The following is a 23514-nucleotide window of genomic DNA, read 5'->3' on the forward strand; positions in this document are numbered from 1 at the left end:
AGATCGGCAATAATCAATAGAGCATATTTTCCAAACAAAGTCAGCTAGGGTTCCCCATTGTCTATGTATAGGATAAAACACGCCTCTGAGGTTTTGGTTGAAAATGTAAAACCGTGAGCGAGGGAAAAGCAGAAGGGCCGAAGTCCCGAGGGCTTTTTCCGAGATGAAGGAGTTACATTTTCAACCAAAACCTTGGAGGCATGTTTTATCCAACTTATGAACTGTCTAAATGCTTTAAATACCTGAATATATAGGAAAACATTGAGATACCTTATAGAGAAACAATACAGTGTGTCGCGGCATAAAAGGAATTCGATCAAAGCGTGCGAGAGAAAACCACCTGCAGCATGGACTAGCTGGAGTCATGACATGATAGATTGAACAACTGCTCATCACCTGCCTCAGTAGCTCAGCATGCTCAGTGGGAAAACAGTGGGTTACAAAACCTAACACGATATGTGAGGTTGCAGGTTCGATTAATGTCATGGAATTTTCAAGCAACTTTTAACTAATCATCAAACACAACTGTGTTCACATCAAGAGGCAAGTTAACAAAAAGTTAATTGTAAAACCTAGGTATTACAACTGAAATGTAAAACCTCAAAGCAGGTTTAGAAGTGATCTTCTTTAAACCCCAGGTTTGGAAGAGAACTGCTTAAAAACCTAGGTTTGGAAGATGAGCTGGTTACCAAGTTTACCCGAGCTTGTCAGGAACCTTATGTAATGTAGGGTAATACCCTGCCCTTGGTTACAAATCAGGAGTTATCTGCCCATGACCCCGTCTTCTCATCAGCTATTACTTGTATTAGATAAAATAAACTTGTCGGGCACATGTTATATACATGATATCGGAGTCTCATGACAGTTGTTTCCAGCTGAGATAGAGACATGTGGGTCGTAAGCAAAACAATGAATTGGTCTGGTTACATGAAACCTACTTTGAAAACAGTTGCTGTCAAACACAATAATCAAAGAGGCTGAAATACTCAAGGTTGTATTGTTTGTTTGTTGTTCAACTCCTCACTCAGCAATATTCCAGCTACAAGATTGAGGCCTGTAAATCTCTGAGTCAGAAACAGACATCCAGTGATTGATATTGTGAGCAACGATCCATGATGTCGGGGTACGAGAACACGCTATCAACCAAGTGTCACTGAGCCTGACCATCTGATCCATTTGGTTGCCTCTTACCACCAGCATAGGTAGCTGGTGGTCTATTTTAACCCGCAAACCCCACGGATCCAGTCAGTATTAAATAGCAAACAACTCACCAACTTCCCGAGATGAGTAGCAATGGATGCAATAGTTTCTTCCTTCAATGTTCTTACTGTTACACTGAAACAAAGAAAGAGAGAAATACTCTTAGGGAGCTGATTAATAGCTAATAGAAGATGAAATTACATGAATTTGGATATTCATGATACTTATTCTGGCACAACACATTGCAATGTCCTTCTGAACTTCTAACCTGTAACACAAAACTCATAACTTGCCTCTTTCTTCCCTGGGCATCCCCTGCCCTTGGTTACAAATCAGGAGTTATCTGCCCATGATCCCTTCCCGTCTTCTCATCAGCTATTACTTGTATTAGATAAAATAAACTTGTCGGGCAGGGTTAGAAACTAACTCCTTATAATGATAACATATAGCAAAACCCTTAAAATGGGCAAATTTCTACTAGTCCTTAGGATACCTTTACTTTTGGGCAGCTTGGTAAGGACTACAGGACTAGTGCCAATTTCTAACGCTGTCAGGGTTTTTACACTTCAAGCAATAAATAACAGTGCAAATCCTCATATAAACTGAATATGAACAGCACCACCATTAACGATGGTTGGGGAACAATAAACAGTTAGGGTGGCCTCTTGCCCACGCGGCAATTCAATTCCCATAACTCCATGTAGAAATTCAATTTGGCCTGTTTTTGCATTATTTTCCCTTTATCAAAGTAATAACTGATAAACCGCAGTTGAGAAACTACAAGTATCTGGGTAAGTGCAGTATATCAGGGTTTTACACAATACAGAAATGTGCATCCAGTACGTACAAATGTAAAGACAGGACGAAGAAAAAACGATAATGTTATCTTCCCGAGGCAAGGGAGTTAGCTGACTATAAGCTGATAAAGTCCAGTCTCAACCCCGAACTAGGCTCAAATTATAGATGGGCTGGCCAAACCAGTCTATGCATCGTACACGTACAATCAAAATCGCATAACGAAATTGACATCTGTTCCGTAAACTGCAGTGCAGATTTCGGGTCGATTGCAGGATTTTCAAAACGTGTACCATCAACTTAGCGTCAACAGATCATGCAGATATTTTCCAAACCTTTTCATGTTTTCAATTAAGGGAAGAAAGATCGTTATTACAAAATAGATCTATCAGATTGTCTGCAATGGGCATCACCATATTGTTTGAAGCAAATGCAAGTGATATAAGATGGGGAATCTGATTGGTCAATAGGAGGGACATAACTTGTAATAGCCACTGGTGGCGCTATAATTGAGCCCAGAAATTCCAGTCCAATTCAGCAATAGTGGAAACTGGACTTTAACAGTCAGTTAACTCCCTTGCCTCTGGAAGGTGAATAATTTTGATTGTACCAAATTCTTGACAAGAAATATAAAGGTCCTGTAATCATGATTGAAGTAAAGTGCACTATACAATTTCATTCCTTTACCCTCTTATTTCCTGTAAGGGCCCTTGAAATGAATTATTGGGTACCCCGAGGTATATAAATTTATAATATGAACATGATGAACAAAATTAACAATTATATTGACTTGCTATTGATTCAGCTCAGAATCTCCATCACAACAGAATTTGATGAAAATGAGTCTTCTTTCTTACCGCTTTTAGCAATAGTCAACCAGATATTGGCTTCAAACCAACATGACTAAGGCCATGCTTTAACAAATAGGCAACGCCACCATCCCTCAAATGTGAAGAACTCACCTTGGTACACCTCCAGCTGTCATTCTGATCTTGATTCATCGATTCTCGTGGACCTCTGAAAAAACATCAAGGTTGAAGGAGATAATGCCTTTAAAAACATGCAACATGTTTTGTTATGGCTTGATGATACAGTGAGACAGCATTAAAACTACATATACATTTAAAAAACGTATCAGAACAGATTTGAGGCATAATATATTGGATAAGCGAGGGTATTCTTGTATCTGCTTCAAGGAACACTAACCAACAAAACCTACCCTGAGTCATAACGTGACCTCTTGACATCAGGAACTCCACCATGTCCACTAAAATCTCCCCTCAAGCCCTCTGCAGGGCGCTTCCCACTCTGACCACCACGCATGTCTTGCAGGGACTTCAATGCATGGGTTACCATGCTCATCCTGGGGGAATCTGTTTCCTTCTCTCTGTACCATTCAGGTGTGTTTTCAGGTGCCCTTCCACTTTGTTTGATCATAGACACACCTTTGTCATAACCTCCTGGCCACTGACCTTGACCATGCTGATAGCCTTGCATGGTGGTGTGGGCTCATATATTCCTGGATATCTGAAATGGTGAGATTATTTAACACTTAACTCTTTGATAAATGGAATGCCCTGATGCAGCAAATTTCGACAAAATCACCCAATAGAGGTAACAAATAGTGAAACATGCCGGATTGTGGCATGCAGTGTATATGTGGAAAGCATGACATCCAACATTTCAGTTTAATTGAAATGAAACACCAGATTTTATCTTCGACCAAGATGGCGACTGAGGTACCTTGTCTATTTATATATAATTCCAGTGCTTCAGTAATATCATCATCCATCTTCAGGGACCAGTGGATTCGGACACAATGGGCAACAATGCAGTTTATCGGGGCGCAGCCTGAGCTCTACCATCCACTCAATTACCGCACTATAGTGCCACCGCTGTCTCGCTATACCATTACTGTGCCACACGCTCCAGTGACTCTCGCTTCACTATCCAAAAACTTACAAGTCTTTACCATCCAACACCCTTTTCGGTCTTAGGGAAACTTACACGTCTTTACGATCCAACACCTCTTTTCGGTCCTTAGGGTTAGCTTGCTTTGAGCAAGGGTTAGCCATAAATTCTTACCTTTTCAAGTGTTAATCCGGTTAATCCGATTGGTCGGTCATGTTAACATAAACAATGGCGGGTGTGGTTTCAAGAATAAATGAATGGGAGACCGTGACGTCACATGCATGCGCAATTCATTGTTTACTGAATTACACATGCTTGTTAATGGGGTGCTGATGACTCGTTAAACGAGCACTGATTACATGTGATAGCGCTCGTGGTCCAGTGGTAGAGCGTCGGCTAATTAACGCATTGTTTAGCCAAGCCAGTGAGCCAGCGAAGCGTGTTTGGGCCCCCACAGCACTAATTGGATCTGAAAAAGTGCGCCCGGTAATGTGCACTACTCCCCCATCTTGCAATCAAGTATTATTTTGAGTTTGATCTTGCAATTGTGTCAACTTTCAATCCAGCAATAGCTAGTACCTCCACTCAACTACTCGACTTGACAATTCAAATTACATTTAGGTAATTGACAACAATGCACTGGGAATAAACTTTCAACACTTTTTCCATCTTTCAACACCAGTGCCGTCAGAAGCGAAAACAAACACACTGATATTCGACTAGCTTATCAAGAATAACAAACTGCTTGTACATCAAAACAAGGGTTACACATTAATCGTATGTCATGTATACAAGGAAATAGCCATGTCAATTACCATAACATGAACAAAATTCTGAATGAAATCCTTGTATTTACTCGAAGCACGTCGATGAACGCGCTCTTCTTGTTGACCGGAAGTACACATTTGTAGAAGCAAGCTCCTCACAGCGATAGTCCGTTCGCGGAGCTCTCTACTCGACTGAAGGTGTCACGCGCTGGGGAGGAGCTTGGTGCACATGGAAGCTCCTGACACAGAAATATGACTGTGTTGTGTTGGAGTTTGTGTTTCTCTCATAAAGAGTACTCTCACAGACTAATTTGTGGCATTTTGTTTGTTTTGCTAATTAGGACCATTAGGAGTGGTCCATTTGATTTCTTGGGGTTGCATAAAAACACAGCTCATATTTATTTGTAAATAAAAAACACAGCCTCCATCTGCTTGAAAAAAACAGAGAGTGTAAAGGGTTGAACGCCGCTTTCTTCTAGTTATATCAGGGCGTGTCAGGTCAATGTGGAGGAAAGTCCGAAGTGATGCAGGTCTCAGACGTTTACCATTTCAGTAAAACCAACGAGCACGGGTATGGTGCTGACAAACCTAGAAACATAATCGGGGCGAAGCGGGATTCGAACCCACAATCATAGGTTTCTGGCGTGCCCAAGGGACGCAACTCTGCGAATCGCGGCGCCACAGAAAACTGGGCCACCCGTGCCCCCTATCAATACAGAATATTGCGTGGGAAAATTCATAATCAAGTCACCTTGTCCTTGGACTAGGTTATGAAACTTGTCCCGCTGTGATATGACTGAATCAGCTGTTGACTGGGATGTGAAATACCCATAAAACATCATTTACCCTTACTTACAAAAAAATACAAAATAAACATACTTGTATTGTCAAAAGATATGAATTTTATATCAACATCATTACAAGTTATACCATAAATGAGATTAAAAAAGAAGGCACTGTATCCACAGTTTGGAGGATGAGGTCAATTGTTCAGTATTCGATCAACCATCAAGACTGAAATCAGGACATGAAACGTCCTCTTAACCTTCGGAATGTCACAATTGTCAGTCAGTATTGTGTATGCCCTCCACGGGATTCAATGCACACACCAACACGACCTTGAGAAGATGTGATACGTCTGATCACAAGAAATGGGATTCAACACCATTCTTCTCACTGGGCCTGTGGTAACTGATCCTTGTTATAAGGGCCGCCTGGTCGTGTTCTAACTTGACGGTCAAGCTGATCCCACAAGAGTTCTGTAGGTGATACGTCTGGTGATTGTTGTGGCCAAGGCAAGAAGTTGGATTGGGTCTTGTGTTATCTTGTTGAAACAGGGCCTGTCCTGTCCTGTAGCAGGGTAGAGAGATTGGCCAATGTAATGCTGTCCAGTGATGTTTCCTTCAAAAATCACCACATCTGCCTTGGCTTGTTGCATTGATAGGACTAATAATGCCACATTGACTTGACTATACAGATGCCACCTTGACTAGGGCTAATGATGCCGCATTGACAGGGCTATAGATGCTGCCAAATCCAAACGGTTCGACATCCGGAATGCAACAATGTTCTCCATGTCGGTGGTTGACACAAATCCTTCCATCGTCTAGGAAAATGAGTGAGTGAGTGAGTTGGGTTTAGCGCCGCTTTTAACAGTATTACAGTTTTATCACGGCGTGTCAGCTTAATGTGGGAGGAAAGCCCCAAGTGATGCAGGTCTTAGACGTTTACCACTTCGGTGAAACCCACGAGCACGGGTATGGTGCTGACAAACCTAGAAACATAATCGGGGCGAACCGGGATTCGAACCCACAATCATAGGTTTCTGGCGTGACCAAGGGGCACAACTCTGCACAGCGAATCGCGGCGCCTTAGACGACTGGGCCACCCGTGCCCCTTCTTCTAGGAAATACTTGAATCTGCTCTCTTCTGTGAACATGACTCTTTGCCAGTTTCTATTCTGCCAGCGTTGCAGTGTCAGCGTTACGTCTCGTAGTAGGCTGCAAGCTCTGATATTGTACTGACGCAGTCTTCTGGACACTGTCCAGTGACTGATAGGATGACTGTCTCAGCTGATGACGTCACAGTGATAATATCGTTACTCATGATCAGATGGGGGATACGCTTATAAAGTTTCCCTTGGTGTTGGTGACAGGAGGTCTGCCACTCCTAGGCCTGTCTCTCTTCCGCCAAATCTGCCTAAATCAGGCCATACGCCTAGTGACTATCATTGGTCTGTAGCCCAAACTCCTTGCAACGTGATCATGCGTTGCTCCCTGGTGTATCATACCTACAGCTTGTTCTCTCGGTTGTAGGATTAATCTTAGTATTCTACTTTCCAACGGTTTGGGTCGGCATGCTGTAAGTGCAGCCAAAGTTTCACTTCAAACTGAAGTTCCATTGATCTGGGCACTGTAGCACTCCATTTTTCAGCAAGAAACTCAAGTTCCATTGATCTGGGCACTGTAGCACTCCATTATTAAGCAAGAAACTCAAGTTCCATTGACCTGGGCACTGTAGCACTCCATTATTCAGCGACCGCCTCCTGGTCTTGTGGTAGAGCGTCCGCCCGGAGAGCGGAAGGTCCAGGGTTCGATCCCGGGCCGCGTCATACAAAAAGACGTTAAAATATTGTACTTGTTGTTACCCTGTCTGGCGCTCGGCATTAAGGGGCTAAAACAAGGACTGGTCGGCTCGGAGTCAGTATACTGTGTCTGAGTGGGGTATTTATGTTAAACTGCCGCATGGTATCTCAGTGAACTAGCACTATAAATCGGCATCAGTCCGGACTAGTACAAGCAGCCACACACACACATACACGTGCATGCACGTCGCTATATAAGTGCAATAATCTTGGACGCGACGTTAAACCCAATTTCACCTCACCTCACCTCCATTATTCAGCAAGAAACTCAAATTCCATTGATCTGGGCACTGTAGCACTCCATTATTCAGCAAGAAACTCAAGTTCCATTGATCTGGGCACTGTAGCACTCCATCATTCAGCAAATTGTTTTGGTTATGTTTGGGCGATTGTTCCTTCACCATTTTGGGGTTTGCGCTCAAATTTGTCCAAATTTCAGTATGGTAACGTTTCTTCGTCAGTATATATAAAAAGTTTTGTAAATAATAGTCTTTTATTGTATAAAATTGCTTGATTATACTTCTATTTTCAATGTACTGTTTTAAAATCACCTAAAACTGTACTGTTTTAGTGAACAGTGATAAAAATGTAACATTATTTCCATGTTTTTAATTTGAAATGTGACGTAAAAAAAACACTATGACGTCATGTCGCCGTTTCAGATGACATATTTCTTGAACGCTAGGGGGAAGGTCGGTTTGGAAGGGTGCATACCCATTCATTAATTTCATACCATTATTATCGCAGTAATAATATAATTTTAGCATTGCCTAATCTCTCAAATATACAAGTATTCAGTATTACTTATTGAAAGTTGCATGACCCGTTTGTTCATTCTGTCCACAATGGCCCTTCTCTTCATACCCGAGACAGTTAATGAAACGAAATGCCAAGAAGTTAACAAATAACCCTTCAAACCTAGTCAAAAGAAGTTTTAATTTCATGCCAACATGCTGGGCCCTCTTTGACCCACCAAGTCAATTCTTGGACAATCTCATTAAAATCTATCGCTAAACAAAGATCTGAGGACATCCCATAACGGGTCACGTCCAAACGATCTTTCATCCAACCAATCAGAGCGTCGCTTACCAGATCATGAAAGTGACAGTCGGAATGTGTTTTCTAATCATACAACCACGATATATTTAACACGGGGTATTCCGAACGACAGTTACGTGTTTTATGATTATATCCATACAATCTAGACCATCTATAAGCTATTCCCGAATGTTCTTCTTATCAGTTTTAAATTTTTTAATCGAGAATACTTCGAAATATGTTTCGAAGCGTAGTCGCCAGCTTGAAGCTAGAGTCGTAAAGATCGAGAAAGCTGCCTTCTGATTGGCCATTGTCGATTTCTTGTCAGTCATTTGATTGGTCGGTCAAAATTCGCGAAAGGTCGTTCTGACGTGACCCGTAATGTGATATCCTCAGATCTTTGTTTAGCGGTAGCGGAAACTAAGATCTGATTTTCATGAGATTGATTCTTGGAAAGTGAATATGCTATTTCCCATTGACAGGTTGTAGAAATAGTTTATAAAATGCTCAACGAATATATTTCTTCAACAAGCTTTAATGACTTGTACTTTTTATTTTACATCTGTAAGTCTTTTTCGTTAGCAATTACTCCCAGTAAATAATTTGTAAAAAGTAAAAAGAAATGACGCTCCATCCTGAACTTGGATGTGGAAGAACTTGGCCTACATCAGGTTTACTCACACCTCACAACTGTCAATGGCTGCCAATATGGTTGTTTACGTTCTTACTTTCATGCCTTCGACAAGTTACAGGAACCAAGGTGACAACCCGGATCTTTGATGTGGTTCAACCATAACCTGTAGTTTTATTAGGAATGAGCCTGCTGGTACAATGTGATTGCCAATGGAACTGGAGTATGACTGACAACCGCTTTTTTTGGCTGCGGACGAGCGGGTTATTTTGACACAAGGGATCTGATTTGACCTGTCAGTTTCAAGATTTCATGGATTCAACGCCAGTGTACGAAAGAAAATTAATGTGACAGCTGTGGGCGAGAAACAGTGGTTCGTGTATGATTTTCTTAATTGTGCGTGTTCTGAAATGTTGTTGGTTGGTTGGTTTGTTGTTTAACGCCGCACTCAGCAATATTCCAGCTATATGACGACGGTCTGTAAACAATCGAGTCTGGACCAGACAATCCAGTGATTGATATCATGAGCATCGAGCCACGCAATTGGGATCAATGACATGCATCAACCAAGTCAGCGAGCCTGACCACCCGATCCCGTTGGTCGCCTTTTACGACAAGCATAGTCACCTTTTACGGCAAGCATGGGTTGCTGAAGACCTATTCTACCCCGGAATCTTCACGGGTCTGTTCTGAAATGAATTTCATCAAGTTTAATAATTTGTTATGATCAAGTGCCTGTATTGTGACTTCAGAGATGTCAGGACATTGTTTTTGTGGCCTTTCAAAGGGAGGAGTATTTTCTTATGGGCTTTCAAATCCCCTCCTGCCAAATCCTTATGGTGGAGGTGGACGGAGATGGCAAGGAATATCGATCACATTATGGTTTGTCAACAACATGAGTCGTGAATAAAGTTTTTTCAAACACTTTTTATAATGTTATATTTACTTTCATTGTGGGTTGTTTCAATGACACCAATTGCCTGTTCCGAGTCTGTTCGCCATAACAGTTTCATAAACATATCATTTGTAATCTCACCACCGAAGCAGTCAGGGTTACGGCCTAAAACAGCATATCTTTCCAGATGTTAAAATACGGTATTTCCTCTATTAGACGCTAGGCCGTCTATTAATTTCGCGAGAGCCGTTGACCCTGCGTGTATAAAAGACCTGGCTTGCATTAGAGACCAAGTGAAAATATGGATACGTTTTATAGTTCCAAAGGGGAATCGATCGGCAGCCATCATTTTATGAATCCATATGTTAACTATCGATGACGTAATGCTCACGTTTTTTGTGAGAAAAAGCTTTGTATGTTAAAAATGGGTTTCCATAGCAAAAAGGAAACTTCTTTTTAACCAATCAGAATCAAGCATTCAACAATGTCATGGTAGAACCAGGGATTAGCCGAATGGATACTCGTGTCCCTCTCGAAGGCTTCCATTGTGGTGTATGAGCATGAGAATTTCTTCGAACGAGAACGATAACTCTTATTCTACCCTCGTCCTATAGTGAAATTACTGTAGGTGTTACAGCAACATTCGCTTATTTGTAAAAACATTGGATATATATTTATCTATGATTGTGGGTTCGAATCCCGGTTCGCCCCGATTATGTTTCTAGGTTTGTCAGCACCATACCCGTGCTCGTGGGTTTCACCGAAGTGGTAAACGTCTAAGACCTGCATCACTTGGGGGCTTTCCTCCCACATTAAGCTGACACGCCGTGATATAACTAGAATACTGTTAAAAGCGGCGTTAACCCCAACTCACTCACTCACTCGAGGGCGTGGATTGTGGTTAACAATGTCAATCACTGGTTTGCCTGGTGAAGTCTCGATTGTGTACTTTAACATTCAAAGATCGTTCAATCAATTAATTTAAAGCCAGCCATAAATGTATAAAAACTATGTGCTGGATATTAAATAAATCTTTGGTATAGTTGGTATTATTAAAGTGAACAAAATGTGTAGGAATATTATATCTGTTACATGTTTAATAAAGCAGAATATATGTTGGTCACCAACTTAGCTTAATTAAGACCCACACTATGTATTACAATATTCCATTAATATAACAATTCTGTGTTCTATATAGACTGGCTGTGGACTCGACCATCTACATTTTCCAACTTATGTTATAAACAAAAGCGTATTGCCAAATTAAATACTCGGGATAATATTGATCGAAATACCCATATCCTGACGCGCATTTTCATTGGCTTGCAGCGTTTCGACGCATGGCGGCCTTCCAGATGGGGACGAGCCTTGTTGTAGGTTATGGGGGCATGCGAGTGGTGACGAATGTCGTGCCCCCCTCGAAGGTCTCCATTTTGGCGTATGAACACGAGAACTACTTCCAACAAGAACGAAAACTCTATTCGACCCTCGTTGGATAATATATTCAACAAAATAAATGTCATGCACTCCATTATTCGCCCAAAGTCTATGCAAAGATGCCTTCACTGCTCCCTAAGTCGAGTCTATTTTCTGCAGCCCCAGTTTCTACACGATGAGCGTTCGTTCGTAATAGCCGTTTTTGTGCAGGTGAATCTACCAAAATCATGTGCACAGCATTATAGTGGCAAAAGTGGTTTTTCACGTGCAACTTGTCACGTGGCCATAATACCGCACGTGTTTTCAGCCATACTTGAAAGCAGTCATTAACAAAAAAAGAAAAACACAAGAAAACAAGTCTTTATGGCCATTTGTCATGCCACGCCTTTTAAATGTGCAGCGTGAACGTGCCATCGGCATGTTGCAGACGGGAACGTCCGTAGCTGAAGTCGCAATTAAGGACGATGGGTTGTAGTCGACGGACTGTTAATGATTTACAGACGCGTCTACAGTAAACGGGTACCACCGCTGATCGCCCTCGGCCAGGTCGACCACGTGTGACGTCACATGCAGAGGATCGTCAGATTGTCTTAGTCACCTCCGTAACCGATTTGTGAAGGCTACATCAACCAGAAATGAACTATTTAGGGGTGAATGAGTGCGCAAACTGTTCGAAACCGTCCGAGAACTGCTCACCTTCAAGCACGACGGCCATACTGCGGGTCGATTCTGACTCAATTACACAGACGTCAACGTCAATTGTGGGCACAGCGACACTTACAATGGACTCAGAGGAATTGGAATCAAGTCGTCTTTAGTGATGAATCCCGATATAATCTTCGATTTGCTGATGGTAGGGCGAAGGTGTGGAGGCGCTGTCATGAACGTTACGCTCAGTGTTGTGTACAGGAAGTTGACAGATTTCGAGGCGGAAGTGTCATGGTGTGGGGTGCTTTCTGTGGCAATGCACGTTCCAGGCTTCTTGTCATCCGTGGCTACCTCAACGCTGCTGCTTACCGCGACCAGGTACTGGCACCAGAACTTCTGCCTTTTATGGCAGCACTTGGGCCCGGTTTGATCTTCCAACACGACAATGCCAGACCCCACACAGCAATTTTGACAAGGAATTTCCTTCAGAATGCGGGAGTCAACGTCATGGACTGTGTACAGGAAGTACACCTCAATTCGATCGAACACGTCTGGTATGCTCTTGGCAGAAGTCTGCGCACTCTCCAGAACCAACCACAGAATTTGCAAGATCTTGGCACCATTTTGCAGCAACAATGGCGTCGTCTTCCCAATCATGTGTTCACAAGCATCACAAGGTCGACGCGGAGGCGTTGTGTGGCAGTTGTCAACGCACATGGTGGCCATACACGCCACTGAACTTGTGTGCCATCAGATTCTCGTGCTTGGGACTTATGATGTTATTACCGAATACCGTTGGTGCTTGGAACAAATTATGGTTACCACCGTTAATTAAAATCCTTCTTTGGACAATAATGATTAAAAATTACCTTCTCTGATACATTTGTCCGTTGTATATCATATTGGGATTACTTTTAAAAATGTGAAGTTTTTAATTTGACTCAGTATACAATGGGCAAACGAGAGGCTGGGGGTAATTAGCACTGAAACAGTAATATAATGAAACGACAATAGACAAATGGAAGCCAGCTTGATAGTTAGCACCGTCAAAGATCAAAACAATAAATCCCAAGCACTGGGCAGACAGGTTCCCTTGGTCACGGTCCATGACTGGCTGGTGTCTCCTGATGTCAATGGCTTCTTGAAGTCATCTTAGTCATCTTAGTTATCTTTGTTGCCAGTTGTTGTTGTTTGTAGACAGGACTTTGGTGGCTTCCCACATCATGTTATGGTCTTGGTTCTTGAGAATGTGTTTTGAAATAGCGGATTTCAGGTCTAGTTTGTTGACAGAGGTCTGATGTTCTTTGAGTCTGGTGTTGAGGGGGTCAGAGGGTTTGTCCAATGTATTGATGGCAGGGGATCTTGTTCTATTTCCTGCAAATTACGGTGTCCGATGAGTTCAGCTCGTTATTGCACTAAGGTTCTTGTGACGCAAATGCAAATCTTTTATTAGGAAAACAGTCGTGGCGTGGTCGCCGCCATGCCGGAGGTCGTTCGTCACGCCATGGGCAACCGGGTCGTTCTCGGTTGGGATCGCGATGTTTGGGGATCGCGGGCATAGGGGAAGATCAATTGGAATGCTACCGTTTTGTTTCTTGTCTGATATTCTCATTTCTAGGTATTGAAAGGCATCATCCCATGACATTCAGTTTGTTTGTTTGTTGTTTAACGACGCACTCAGCAATATTTCAGCTATATGACGGCGGTGACGTTCAGTAAATTGGTTATGTAGTTCACCTTCAACGAAAAGGTAATAAATAAAACGTGGTGCTATTACCTCTTGGCTGGTATTCGCATCCTCATCGAATCTCCTTTCCCTACCCAGGGACCACACATTGTTTTCCTTTCGACAGTAGTATTGTGTGGTATTCAGTAAAGAAATTGGCTCTGCGGTTCACCTTCATCAAAAAGTAATCGTGTGAAATTACAGGCGGTGTTTCTTGAATGTTATTTTTCATTTTTCAAGTCTTAGACATATGTAAAATCAAAAAATATGTATTGACCTTTCATACGCGCGTTCTGATTGGTTTGTAGTATTTTCGCACATAACATTCATCGATAGGGGGACGAGTCTGGCTTAATCTCAGGATGTCATACAGCCTTGTGGTTGCAACCTTTGCCTTAAAGTTCACACACCGAATTAAGATCGAGCTACGGGCGTAACTTCAGACTATTAGACTAAGGTGACCTGTGGTTGAGGTGAACATGAGCCGAGGTTGTATTGTGTAATGTCAACAAATGGCTCATGTGCAATCATTCCAATAGCTCATATGATATACTGGCGTCCTCAGTAAGAGGAATACTATTGAACATGTATATTCCTTGTATTCAATAATTAATAACAGGAAAATCTCTAAAAGTTCCACCTTAGTTTGTTACATTGGTGCTTGGAAATCGGTGTTTGGATGTCCTGATGTGGGGTGGGATCAGAAGAGCTGGAAGAACAAGTGTGCGCAACACCGATAACATTAGGGATGTGTTCGTGAGGCAGTATGCTGGTGCAATCGGACCGTTTTTCATCCTCATGGACGATAACCTCATCGTGCCAGGGCGTTGGTGCCAACTTAGAGCAGTAGACCATTGTCCGCATGAAGTAGCCAGTTATGTCACCAATCTGAACCCCATCAAACAAATGTGGAACGAGATGAAGATCGCCCTGTCCTTCTGGCAACTCTGAAGGAACTTGCAATGCTGTCACTGAAGAAGTGAACAATCTTCCCTTGGCAACCATGCAGACAATAGGAAGCATGATACCACGGTGTCAGGCTGTATTCGTATCACGAACATCACATACCCGCTATTTAGAGTGTTTCTTTTTGACAATTAAAGTGTTTTTTTCAGATCTTTTTACGTTTCAGTTTTGGTCTGATACTCTCATTTTGACGGTTGATCCGACTGATTATTGATCACGTGTCGGCATTGTGTAGCACATAACAGACCTTTTTGGTTAAACATGTTTTCACAATATTGTCTTTGGCTATTTCAACAGATGCACACAATTTGACCTTGAATAGTAAAACATAAAACAATCAGATATTTCATTTTCCTCGCCCACGGTGTTCCGAATGCATAAAGAATCTCCGGAACTCTGCTATTTACAACCTTTTTCAAACCATTCCAAACGTTCTCATTTTCAACTGAAGATCTCGACACAACCCGCCTCAACGCCATGCCAAGAATGACAAGAGCTGAACGTCATACGGCCCTGGGTATGCTACGGTCTGGTACCACCCAACAGGAGGTTGTTCAACATTTCAATTGTCATCGTTACACCATATCTGCATTAGTCCGTCGTTATGCACAACAAAATGACGTCAGAGACCATCAACGTTGAGGGAGACCGAGGGTTAACACACCTGCTCAAGATCGATAGCTTCGACTGGTTCATCTCCGAAATCCACGTCAAGCAGCAACAATAACAGCCCGTAGCATTCCTAACTGTAGACGGATTCATCCACAAACCGTTATCAACCGCCTAAGAAGTTACGGCCTACGTGCTCGACCTGCTATTCGTCCTATTATGACATTACGTCATTGCCGGGGACATCTACAATGGTCCAGACATGTCAGCCACCCTCTGTACTGGTGCAGACGTGTGATGTTCACTGACGACTCACATTATGTTTCATGCAATAACATTGCTTTTGAATAAATATCTGCTGTACATTTACTGTATTCATTGTTTGCTGTGCAGTTTCTCTTTGGGGGTTAGTATATAATTTCTTGTTGCCTTTTATAGGTTTAAATCCACGCAAGACGTAATTTACATTTTGTAATAATGCTAACAGGAAACTGTCCCATTCTATGTGATGTCTTCAGCTATAAGCACTACTACACTTCAGCTGGCCACAGACATGTAGTGCAGGTGATTGGTCAGAGCATCATAAGCCAACGTTTCATAATACTAAGATAAAAAACAAATTGTTTTTTACTTTTATATGCAGTCTTTTTGTGCAAAATAACGTAATTAGCCAAGACAACGTAAGGCATTAAAGTACCTACAGTATACTATTGAGGTAAAATCTTCTGAACTGTTATCTCTATTCATATCAACTCAAAAGGGATCAGAAAAAGACGTTGCGACAAGTTGGTTTGGCCGTAAATAAAAATGACAACAAATTCAATAACAGTCTGAAATTCAATATATTTTATTATAGAAGAATAGCTCATATTGATCAATAACCTATTCATTGTTGTATAAGTCTTTCTCTTACATCAAGTAAAATGAAAGAGAACTGACATAAAATCTATCAGTTAAAATAAAAAAAGAACATTGAACACATCTTCATCATTGATATTCTTCTGACTCCAGGATATAAACTCAGAATTCTCATCTCATTCAGTCCAGGAAATTAGAGAAGAGTACTGAGATTGGATCAAGAAGACATTTAGTCAAAGACAAATAGAGCAAATCCCAAACCCTTAAGTTTGTTACATATTTATATGAATAACTGACAGTGTAAGAAATGTATCAGTTCAATTTTGAAACTGATGATTGTTGTAATGTGGAATTGTTAATTGTCTGTGTGTGTGGCTGCCTGTAGTAGTCTGGACTAACGCCCATCTTATAGTGCTAGGCCACCGAGATACATACAACAGTTTAACATGGAAACCCTACTCCGACACGGTATACAGACTTGAGCCGACCAGTCCTGTTTTTATTCCCTTAATGCTGAGCGCCAGGCAGGAAAACAACAAGTATCATCCTTTGTCTTTGAATATTGAAACACCGACCTTCCTGTCTCCAGCAGATGCTCTATCTAAACCACAAAGCAATGAGGTTTTAAGGGCTAAGTGAATAGAGTAGTCTAGACTAGGTGTATTGCAGACACGTGGAAGACAGGGGTATTTACCACTTCCAATTTGGTCAGTATGGTTAGCAGCAGCTCTATCCAATACACCACAGAGACGGTCAAATCACCAGATATAGCTTCTTGATGTTTACTTCAGCACACACAGGAGAGAAGTGACATTTTCCCGATTCACGCAAGCACAGTTGCATTAAGCCTGAGCAAAGGCTTTACCTCAAAACGAATCAGAAGAGGCTGTGAAGAGGACATCTGTTGAAAATCTTAAGGAATTTATAGTGTGATGACATCCAAAATGGGAATTTATGTCTGCAATGTACCGTAATCGACGTAATAAGCGCCCAGGGCGCTCTCAAAATTTGAAATAGGGGGCTCTTATTAGAATATTATTTTGGTGAGAAAAAAAACAGAGTCGAAAGATAAATTTCGTGGTTTATACTGACAGCCTGAAATGTTTATATACGAGAGATCCTTTTTTCGGAATTCAATTGCCCATTATTAAGGATGCATATAACAAACGAGTGCGTATTATACGCGAATAAATAAGTCTTGTGTACATTGATCAATCGGTAGGGGTGCTAATTGGAATTGTTCACTAGCCAATCTATTAGCAAATATCGCTGTGGGCGCTTATTACGTCGAATACGGTAATAGAGGTAGAGTATTTGATGGAATTCTTGGTTCTCAGCATGACAAACTCTACATGGACTGCACCAACAAGTCATCACTGTAATCATAATGTCTCAAAAGTTCCTCATCATCTCCAAGAAAATGTACAGACATCTTCAGTAACAGCAGAATGTCTGACTGTTGTACAGAGAACTTTGTTGCCTCTGGCCTTGGTTCCACAGCTTGTATAGTACTGCCTGCTGCAAAATATTCTCCTTATCCGTCACATATTCTTCTACAATATGCCCCTCGAAGGACCTCCAACACCTGTTCTGATGGGCAATGGCATCTGGTCATTTCAAAAGCATGTATCTTCATAATGATTATCAACAAAGTTTCCAATTCACACTGCATCCATGACAACAAAGTCATCCAAGCCAAACTCACCAAGGCTACCATCTTCACTGAGATCACCCTCACTGATATCATCATGTTCCAGTTCAAATTGCTTCCCCTTGTTTCCCTTTGTCTTACTGCCACCTTTCCTTCTCGTTACCTCTGCTGATCTGGTCCTTATTCTTTAAGGTGACTTACTCATTCTTGAAGCTCTGACCCTTTGTCTTGGAGCTGTCATCCTTGTCTCTCCACTTGATGCGATGCATCTTTTGAGATTTTGTGGTACCACCATCAACAAAGTCCTTTTATTGAGTCTTCTTCTTTGAAACGTTCAGTGAGTTTTGAAATCTCCTGACCTCTCTTTCTTTCAATACCACTTTCAATACGATTCATTTGTATTGAAACTTTTGCCATGTGCTGTGGATCCTTGTCTTCAATCATCTCTTGTCATTGAGTTGCCTTGAAACTATCACTTTCGTTTTGAGTATCTTCTATCTCTGTCCAATCCACCCCCTCGCCAAGTGCTGTCCTGTTGGGCACTCCTTGTCCTGACTCTATCAAAATCCTCTTTATACTCATTATACATCCCATAGTTAACTCTCTCATTATGTACATATCCTTCATCCTCTTCAATGTAATGTTTATCTTCAATTGATGGTCCATGACCTTCATTAAAGTGTTCATTGGAAACTTGGTAACTATCCACCTCTTCAAAGACCTCATATTCATCTTCCTGTCGCTCACTATACCTGCTGAGGGGAGGGCTAAAATGTCTTCTTTCATCCAAGACAGACTCTCTTGGCATTTGCTCCTCAAACCTTTGTGACCTTCTATCCTCATTCCTCCTCATGCTGTGACTGCTACTACTGCTACTAATTCTGTCATCATCTCTATATTCCAAATACTCTTCTTCAGAAAATCTATCGTCCTCAATGTACTCCTCCTGACACCTCTCGTAAATCTGCATGTCTCTTTCATCAAGAATTCTGTGACCACTTGTTGTTTCTCCTCCTCCATAGCCTCTTTGACCATGGCTTCTTGACTCTTCCCTGATTCTATTGCTCCTTGACCCCTGGTCTATTCCATAATACATGTCATCAGTTTCTTCACCCATTTGCTCTCCCTTTTTAACAGGACCTCCCTCTCCCATCACAAAACCATCATCCATCACATGAACTCCATCTTCATCCACATAGGCCAGAACATATTCTTCATCTTCATTCCCATATTCATCCACGTACACTTCCACATGTTCCTCTTTTTCCACATTCCAATCTCTCCTGTTCTGAAATTCTTTCCTTGACCAACCAGGGTTATCTGTCCTTTGATAAAATTTATTGCTTGACCGAGCCTGTTTATCTGTCCTTCGCTGGTCGTCTTCTCTTGTTCGACCACGGTGATCCGCCCATTGCTGAAGGTCTTCACCTGCCTGACCATGATTATCTGCCCTTTGCTGGAGGTCTTCACCTGTACGACTTCGGTAATCTGCCCTTTGCTGGAGGTCTTCACCTGTATGGCTTCGGTAATCTGTCCTTTGCTGGAGGTCTTTACTTGAACAACCACGGTTATCTGTCCTTAGCTGAAATCTATTCCTTAAGCAAGGGTGATTATCTGCCCTTTGCTGGAGGTCTTCACCTTCATGACTATGGTTATCTGCCCTTTGCTGAAGGTCTTCACCTGCCTGACCACTGTTGTCTGTCCTTTGCTGAAATTTATTCCTTGACCGAGGGCAGTTATCTGTCCTTTGCTGAAATTCTTTTCTTGACCATTCACGGTTATCTGTCCTTTGCTGAAAACCTGCCTCTCTACTTCCTTCATCTGTTTCAGTCAATGTCATCTTCTCATCTTGTTTAAGCATATCTATAATCTCATTTTTAGCCCATGAAATACCTTTTCTAATTAAATCAGCATCTACATTAGCTCTCTTTGACTGATACTTCACCATGCCAATGGACTTCATAAGCAACTGACCTAAGACCTTATTGTCAACCAGCCCTGGTTTTATCTTCCCTTCTTTAGAATGTCCTTGATTCCTTGCAGGTGACACAGTTGCAGCCTTTGTGTGTATGTTTGTAGTTTTCCCCGCTACTTGCTCATTTCTATAGTCTCCAACCACTTTCTTAGCAATAGTTCGCGCTCTTGCTCTCATATCCCCATGTGCTTGGCTTAATGTTCCTTTAACTTCCAAATTTACATTTGATTCTTCATCTGAAGACTCCTTCAACATTTCCTTTGGATCTGTATCAACACCATAATCTGTCCTTCGCTGAAATTTATCTCTTGCCCGAGAGTCTTTATCTGTCCTTTGCTGAATGTCGTCACTTGTTTGACCATGGGGATCTGTCCTTTGCTGGAGGTCTTTCCTTGACTGACCACTGTTATCTGAAAACTCCTCCAACGTTTCCTTTGGCCCTTCATGTTCTTTATCATCCTCTTCTTCTTCCCCCACATCTGCTTTAAGCCTTCTTCTTAATTTAATATTTGCATCCTCTAATCTTTCCATCATGTGGAATCCATTCTGTGGTTCATTGCTGGTTTTCTCCTGTTTTGAAAGCCTTTTCTGTACATCTTTTGTTGACCTTTTCTGAGTTTCTTTGGAGCCCTTGTAAACATTGATTAAATCCAGAGGATTGAGTGGAGGAGTGGAGCAAGGATCTGCACTTGGCATTGTTACTGACTGGGAATCAACAGGTGGTTGTTTCATTAGTACCTCTGGCTGAGACATTTGTGGCTGAACAGGTTGAGGTGCACTTCCATGTTGCAGAGATTGACTGATTACTTGCCCAGTCAGTGGGAGTTGTGGTGGAGTAACTGCTTGAGGATAAGTTTGTGGAACAACTGAAGGAGTTACTGTATCACCAACTTGGGACTGTTGTGGAGCCATTATTGGAGCTTGCTGTGATTGTGCACTTACTTCGGGTTGAAATGGAGCTTGAGAAAAGCTTATAGGAGGAACTATGTGTGATTGAGTACCAACAACAGGCCTTGAAGCAGCGGCCACAGTTTTTTGAGTAAAGGTATTTGCAATTCCAGTATCAGATGGCTGAGGATATGCTAGAAGATGTAACGGGCTTGCTACAGCAAGCTGAGGCGTCGAGACTGAAGGTCTAGGGGGAGGTGGCACAGGATTGGGGACCGATGCTGTGGAGGGATAGAAGGGTGTTACAACCCCAAGTAAAGGAACTGCTTGTTGGGTGGGTATATCTGTAGGAGGTGGGACTGGGTGTCTGTCCATCAATGGCGGAGCACTGACAATTGTTTGTTGAGACTGAATAAGCTGTAGTGGAGGAAGTGGCACATGGGTTGCCAGAGGTGGTGGATCAAGTCTGGGAACAGGCTGCTGGGTTGGCAAGCTGGGTACCAAGTTGGGCCTTGACACATTCTGGAAAGACTGCAATGGTGGACTGGATGTACGCTTTTCCTTCGTAGACCTGTTTCCATCATGAATACTTCTTGAACCCATACCTGAAATTGTTTGTATGTGTGTCTGGGATCTGGTTACTTCTTCTTCAGTTTCATGCTGACTACTCTCAAGACTACAGTTCTGAGACTCTTCAAAGTTGGCTTCAAGATCTTCTGGTTCTTTTTCAGTGTACATCTCTATGTTCGGATGCACATGTTTCATATGAAACTGAAGAGCTGCTTTCTTTTTGAATGTTTTAGGGCATATTGGACACCTAAGGTGAGTGAGTTCAGAAACATGGTTTTTGTTCTGTAGGTTAAGGGACGCATCCATAGTGCCAGTAAACGTGCATTCTGTGAACTTGTGGGCATCTCTAGCATCTTCTTTTAATGGGGGTGGTGCTTTTAATCTGGTTGGTTCATGTTGAACAGGCTCTGCAACTCTCATACAGCTTTCCTTTGTCACACTGCCTGGCATGACATAGTGAATGTTATCTCTCTCTTCTTGTTTAGCCTTTTGTAGGAACTTTGACTTTTCTATCTTGTCCTCGACCCCGTGAAAGAAATCCAGGTGTTCACAAAAATCATCTGCGTCCACACATCCCATACTACAAAATGGACAGATGAGATCGACAACCTTTGCTTCATGTCGCTCTGTCCAGTGACGCTCAAACTGCAATGATGTTCCTTTATAGAAACATCCAGAAACATTGCAGTCATATTCAGTTCCTAATGGAATATTTGGTGGTGTGCCTGAGACACTGTCTGCTGGTGTCAAACCTGGAACAAAATGTTCTGGGCTGGACTGCCTTCTTGGCTGGACATCTTCAGGCAACAACCTTGGCTGGTACACTTCAGGTAACTTTTGTGGATGTATATCTTCAGGTATCCTACGTGACTGGACATTCTCAGGCATCCTTCGTGATTTGGCATCTTCAGGCAACCTTTGTGGTTGGACACCTTCAGGCATTCCTCGTGACAGGAAATCTTCAGACATCCTTCGTGACTCAGCATCTTCAGGCAACCTTTGTGGCTCCATGGCATCTTGTGGATGGCTAACTAATCTCTGTGATTTTACAGTTTCAGGCAATATTCGTGTTTGGACAGTTTCATGGTACCTTTGTTTCCTCCAAGATTGAAAGGCTTCTGTTGACTGCCTCTGAAGAAACAATATTGAAGCATGTAAAGCTGGTGTTAGCTGACATATGTTATAGGTTTTAGAAAGTAATTGGATCCTGTAAATATATAAAGTAGCAACAATTATGTGGATGCTATTCAAAGAGGCGCATACAATGTTTGAAGTGTGAAGAGAAGTGTATCATTATGAAATTGTCATAATTTCTGTTGTAATTACATTATACAAACAGATCTTGTTGCTATGGGACGTAACTTTGCACATCTGAGTTGACAATCAGCTCCTGTAGCCAGGGGATGTAACTCTGCACAACAGGGTTGACAACAAATCCTGTCGCCAGGAAACATAACTCTAGCACAGCTAGGTTGACAACCAGATCCTCACACTTATTATTGATAACAACTCTGTTTATTCTTTGTCACTTTTCAGAGCTACTTCTAGTTACTTCAAAGTTCATGTACAGGACACTTAGCTGAAGAAAACCCTGTTACCACCTATCTTCAACAAGATCCGAAAGTTAACAGAGAGAAACGCCACATGTATCCATCAAAAGACCAAAGTTCCGTAAGTTCCAAGAGCTTAAGTCGCAAAGCAACAAACAACCAACTCATTCCAGAAATAATACCTGGCACATTCAAAACTGTAGTCAATCTGAGCAGCAAAACCCTGATCCAAGCACATGAAACCCTCCTAGCCAAAGGTCTCAAATTCATACCCACATCTACCAAGAGGAAAACAGATGAGTTGGCATAGAAAATGGACTCCAGAACCAGCACCGAGTGGCAACATAGACTCAACAATTGATCATCACTATATTGACTAAACCCAAAATGTCTAACACAACACTTAAATTATAGTATACCACAATAAGGTGAGGTGAAATGAGGTTTAACGTCGTGTCCAAGATTATTGCACTTATATAGCGATGTGCATGCACGTCTGTGTGTGTGTGTTTGATTGTGGCTGCTTGTACTAGTCCTGACCTTTATAGTGCTAGCCCACTGAGATACCATGCCGCAGTTTAACATGAATACCCCACACAGACACAGTATACTGACTCTGAGCTGACAAGTCCTTGTTTTAGCCCCTTAATGCCGAGGGACAGACAGGGTAACAACAAGTACCATCTTTTAACATATTTTGGTATGACACGGCTGGGGATCAAACCCCAGACCTTCCGCTCTTCGGTCGGACGCTC

At 42.0% G+C, this 23514-nt stretch overlaps 2 protein-coding genes across 6 annotated transcripts in view; both read right to left on the reverse strand.

Moving 5' to 3' along the window:
* LOC124121356 overlaps window positions 1-4807 on the reverse strand; it is a 79940-nt gene extending 75133 nt beyond the window's left edge. For all 4 annotated transcript variants that reach the window (XM_048396939.1, XM_048396941.1, XM_048396940.1 and 1 more), the window contains exons 1-4: window positions 4722-4807; window positions 3215-3522; window positions 2958-3012; window positions 1272-1335 (exon numbers count right to left, since the gene is read on the reverse strand). In XM_048396939.1, coding sequence (XP_048252896.1) covers window positions 1272-1335; window positions 2958-3012; window positions 3215-3492 — 397 coding nt within the window. In that variant the 5' untranslated portion in view covers window positions 3493-3522; window positions 4722-4807. The remainder of the gene's footprint in view (window positions 1-1271; window positions 1336-2957; window positions 3013-3214; window positions 3523-4721) is intronic.
* A 12502-nt stretch (window positions 4808-17309) lies between these two features.
* The window catches only part of LOC124121362, a 61602-nt gene continuing 55397 nt past the window's right edge, over window positions 17310-23514 (reverse strand). For both annotated transcript variants that reach the window (XM_046484364.2, XM_046484354.2), the window contains one exon: window positions 17310-22340. In XM_046484364.2, coding sequence (XP_046340320.2) covers window positions 18249-22340 — 4092 coding nt within the window. In that variant the 3' untranslated portion in view covers window positions 17310-18248. The remainder of the gene's footprint in view (window positions 22341-23514) is intronic.

Source organism: Haliotis rufescens, unplaced genomic scaffold, assembly GCF_023055435.1.
Source record: "Haliotis rufescens isolate VD_foot unplaced genomic scaffold, xgHalRufe1.0.p SCAF_16, whole genome shotgun sequence".
NCBI classification, from domain to species: Eukaryota; Metazoa; Mollusca; class Gastropoda; order Lepetellida; family Haliotidae; genus Haliotis; species Haliotis rufescens.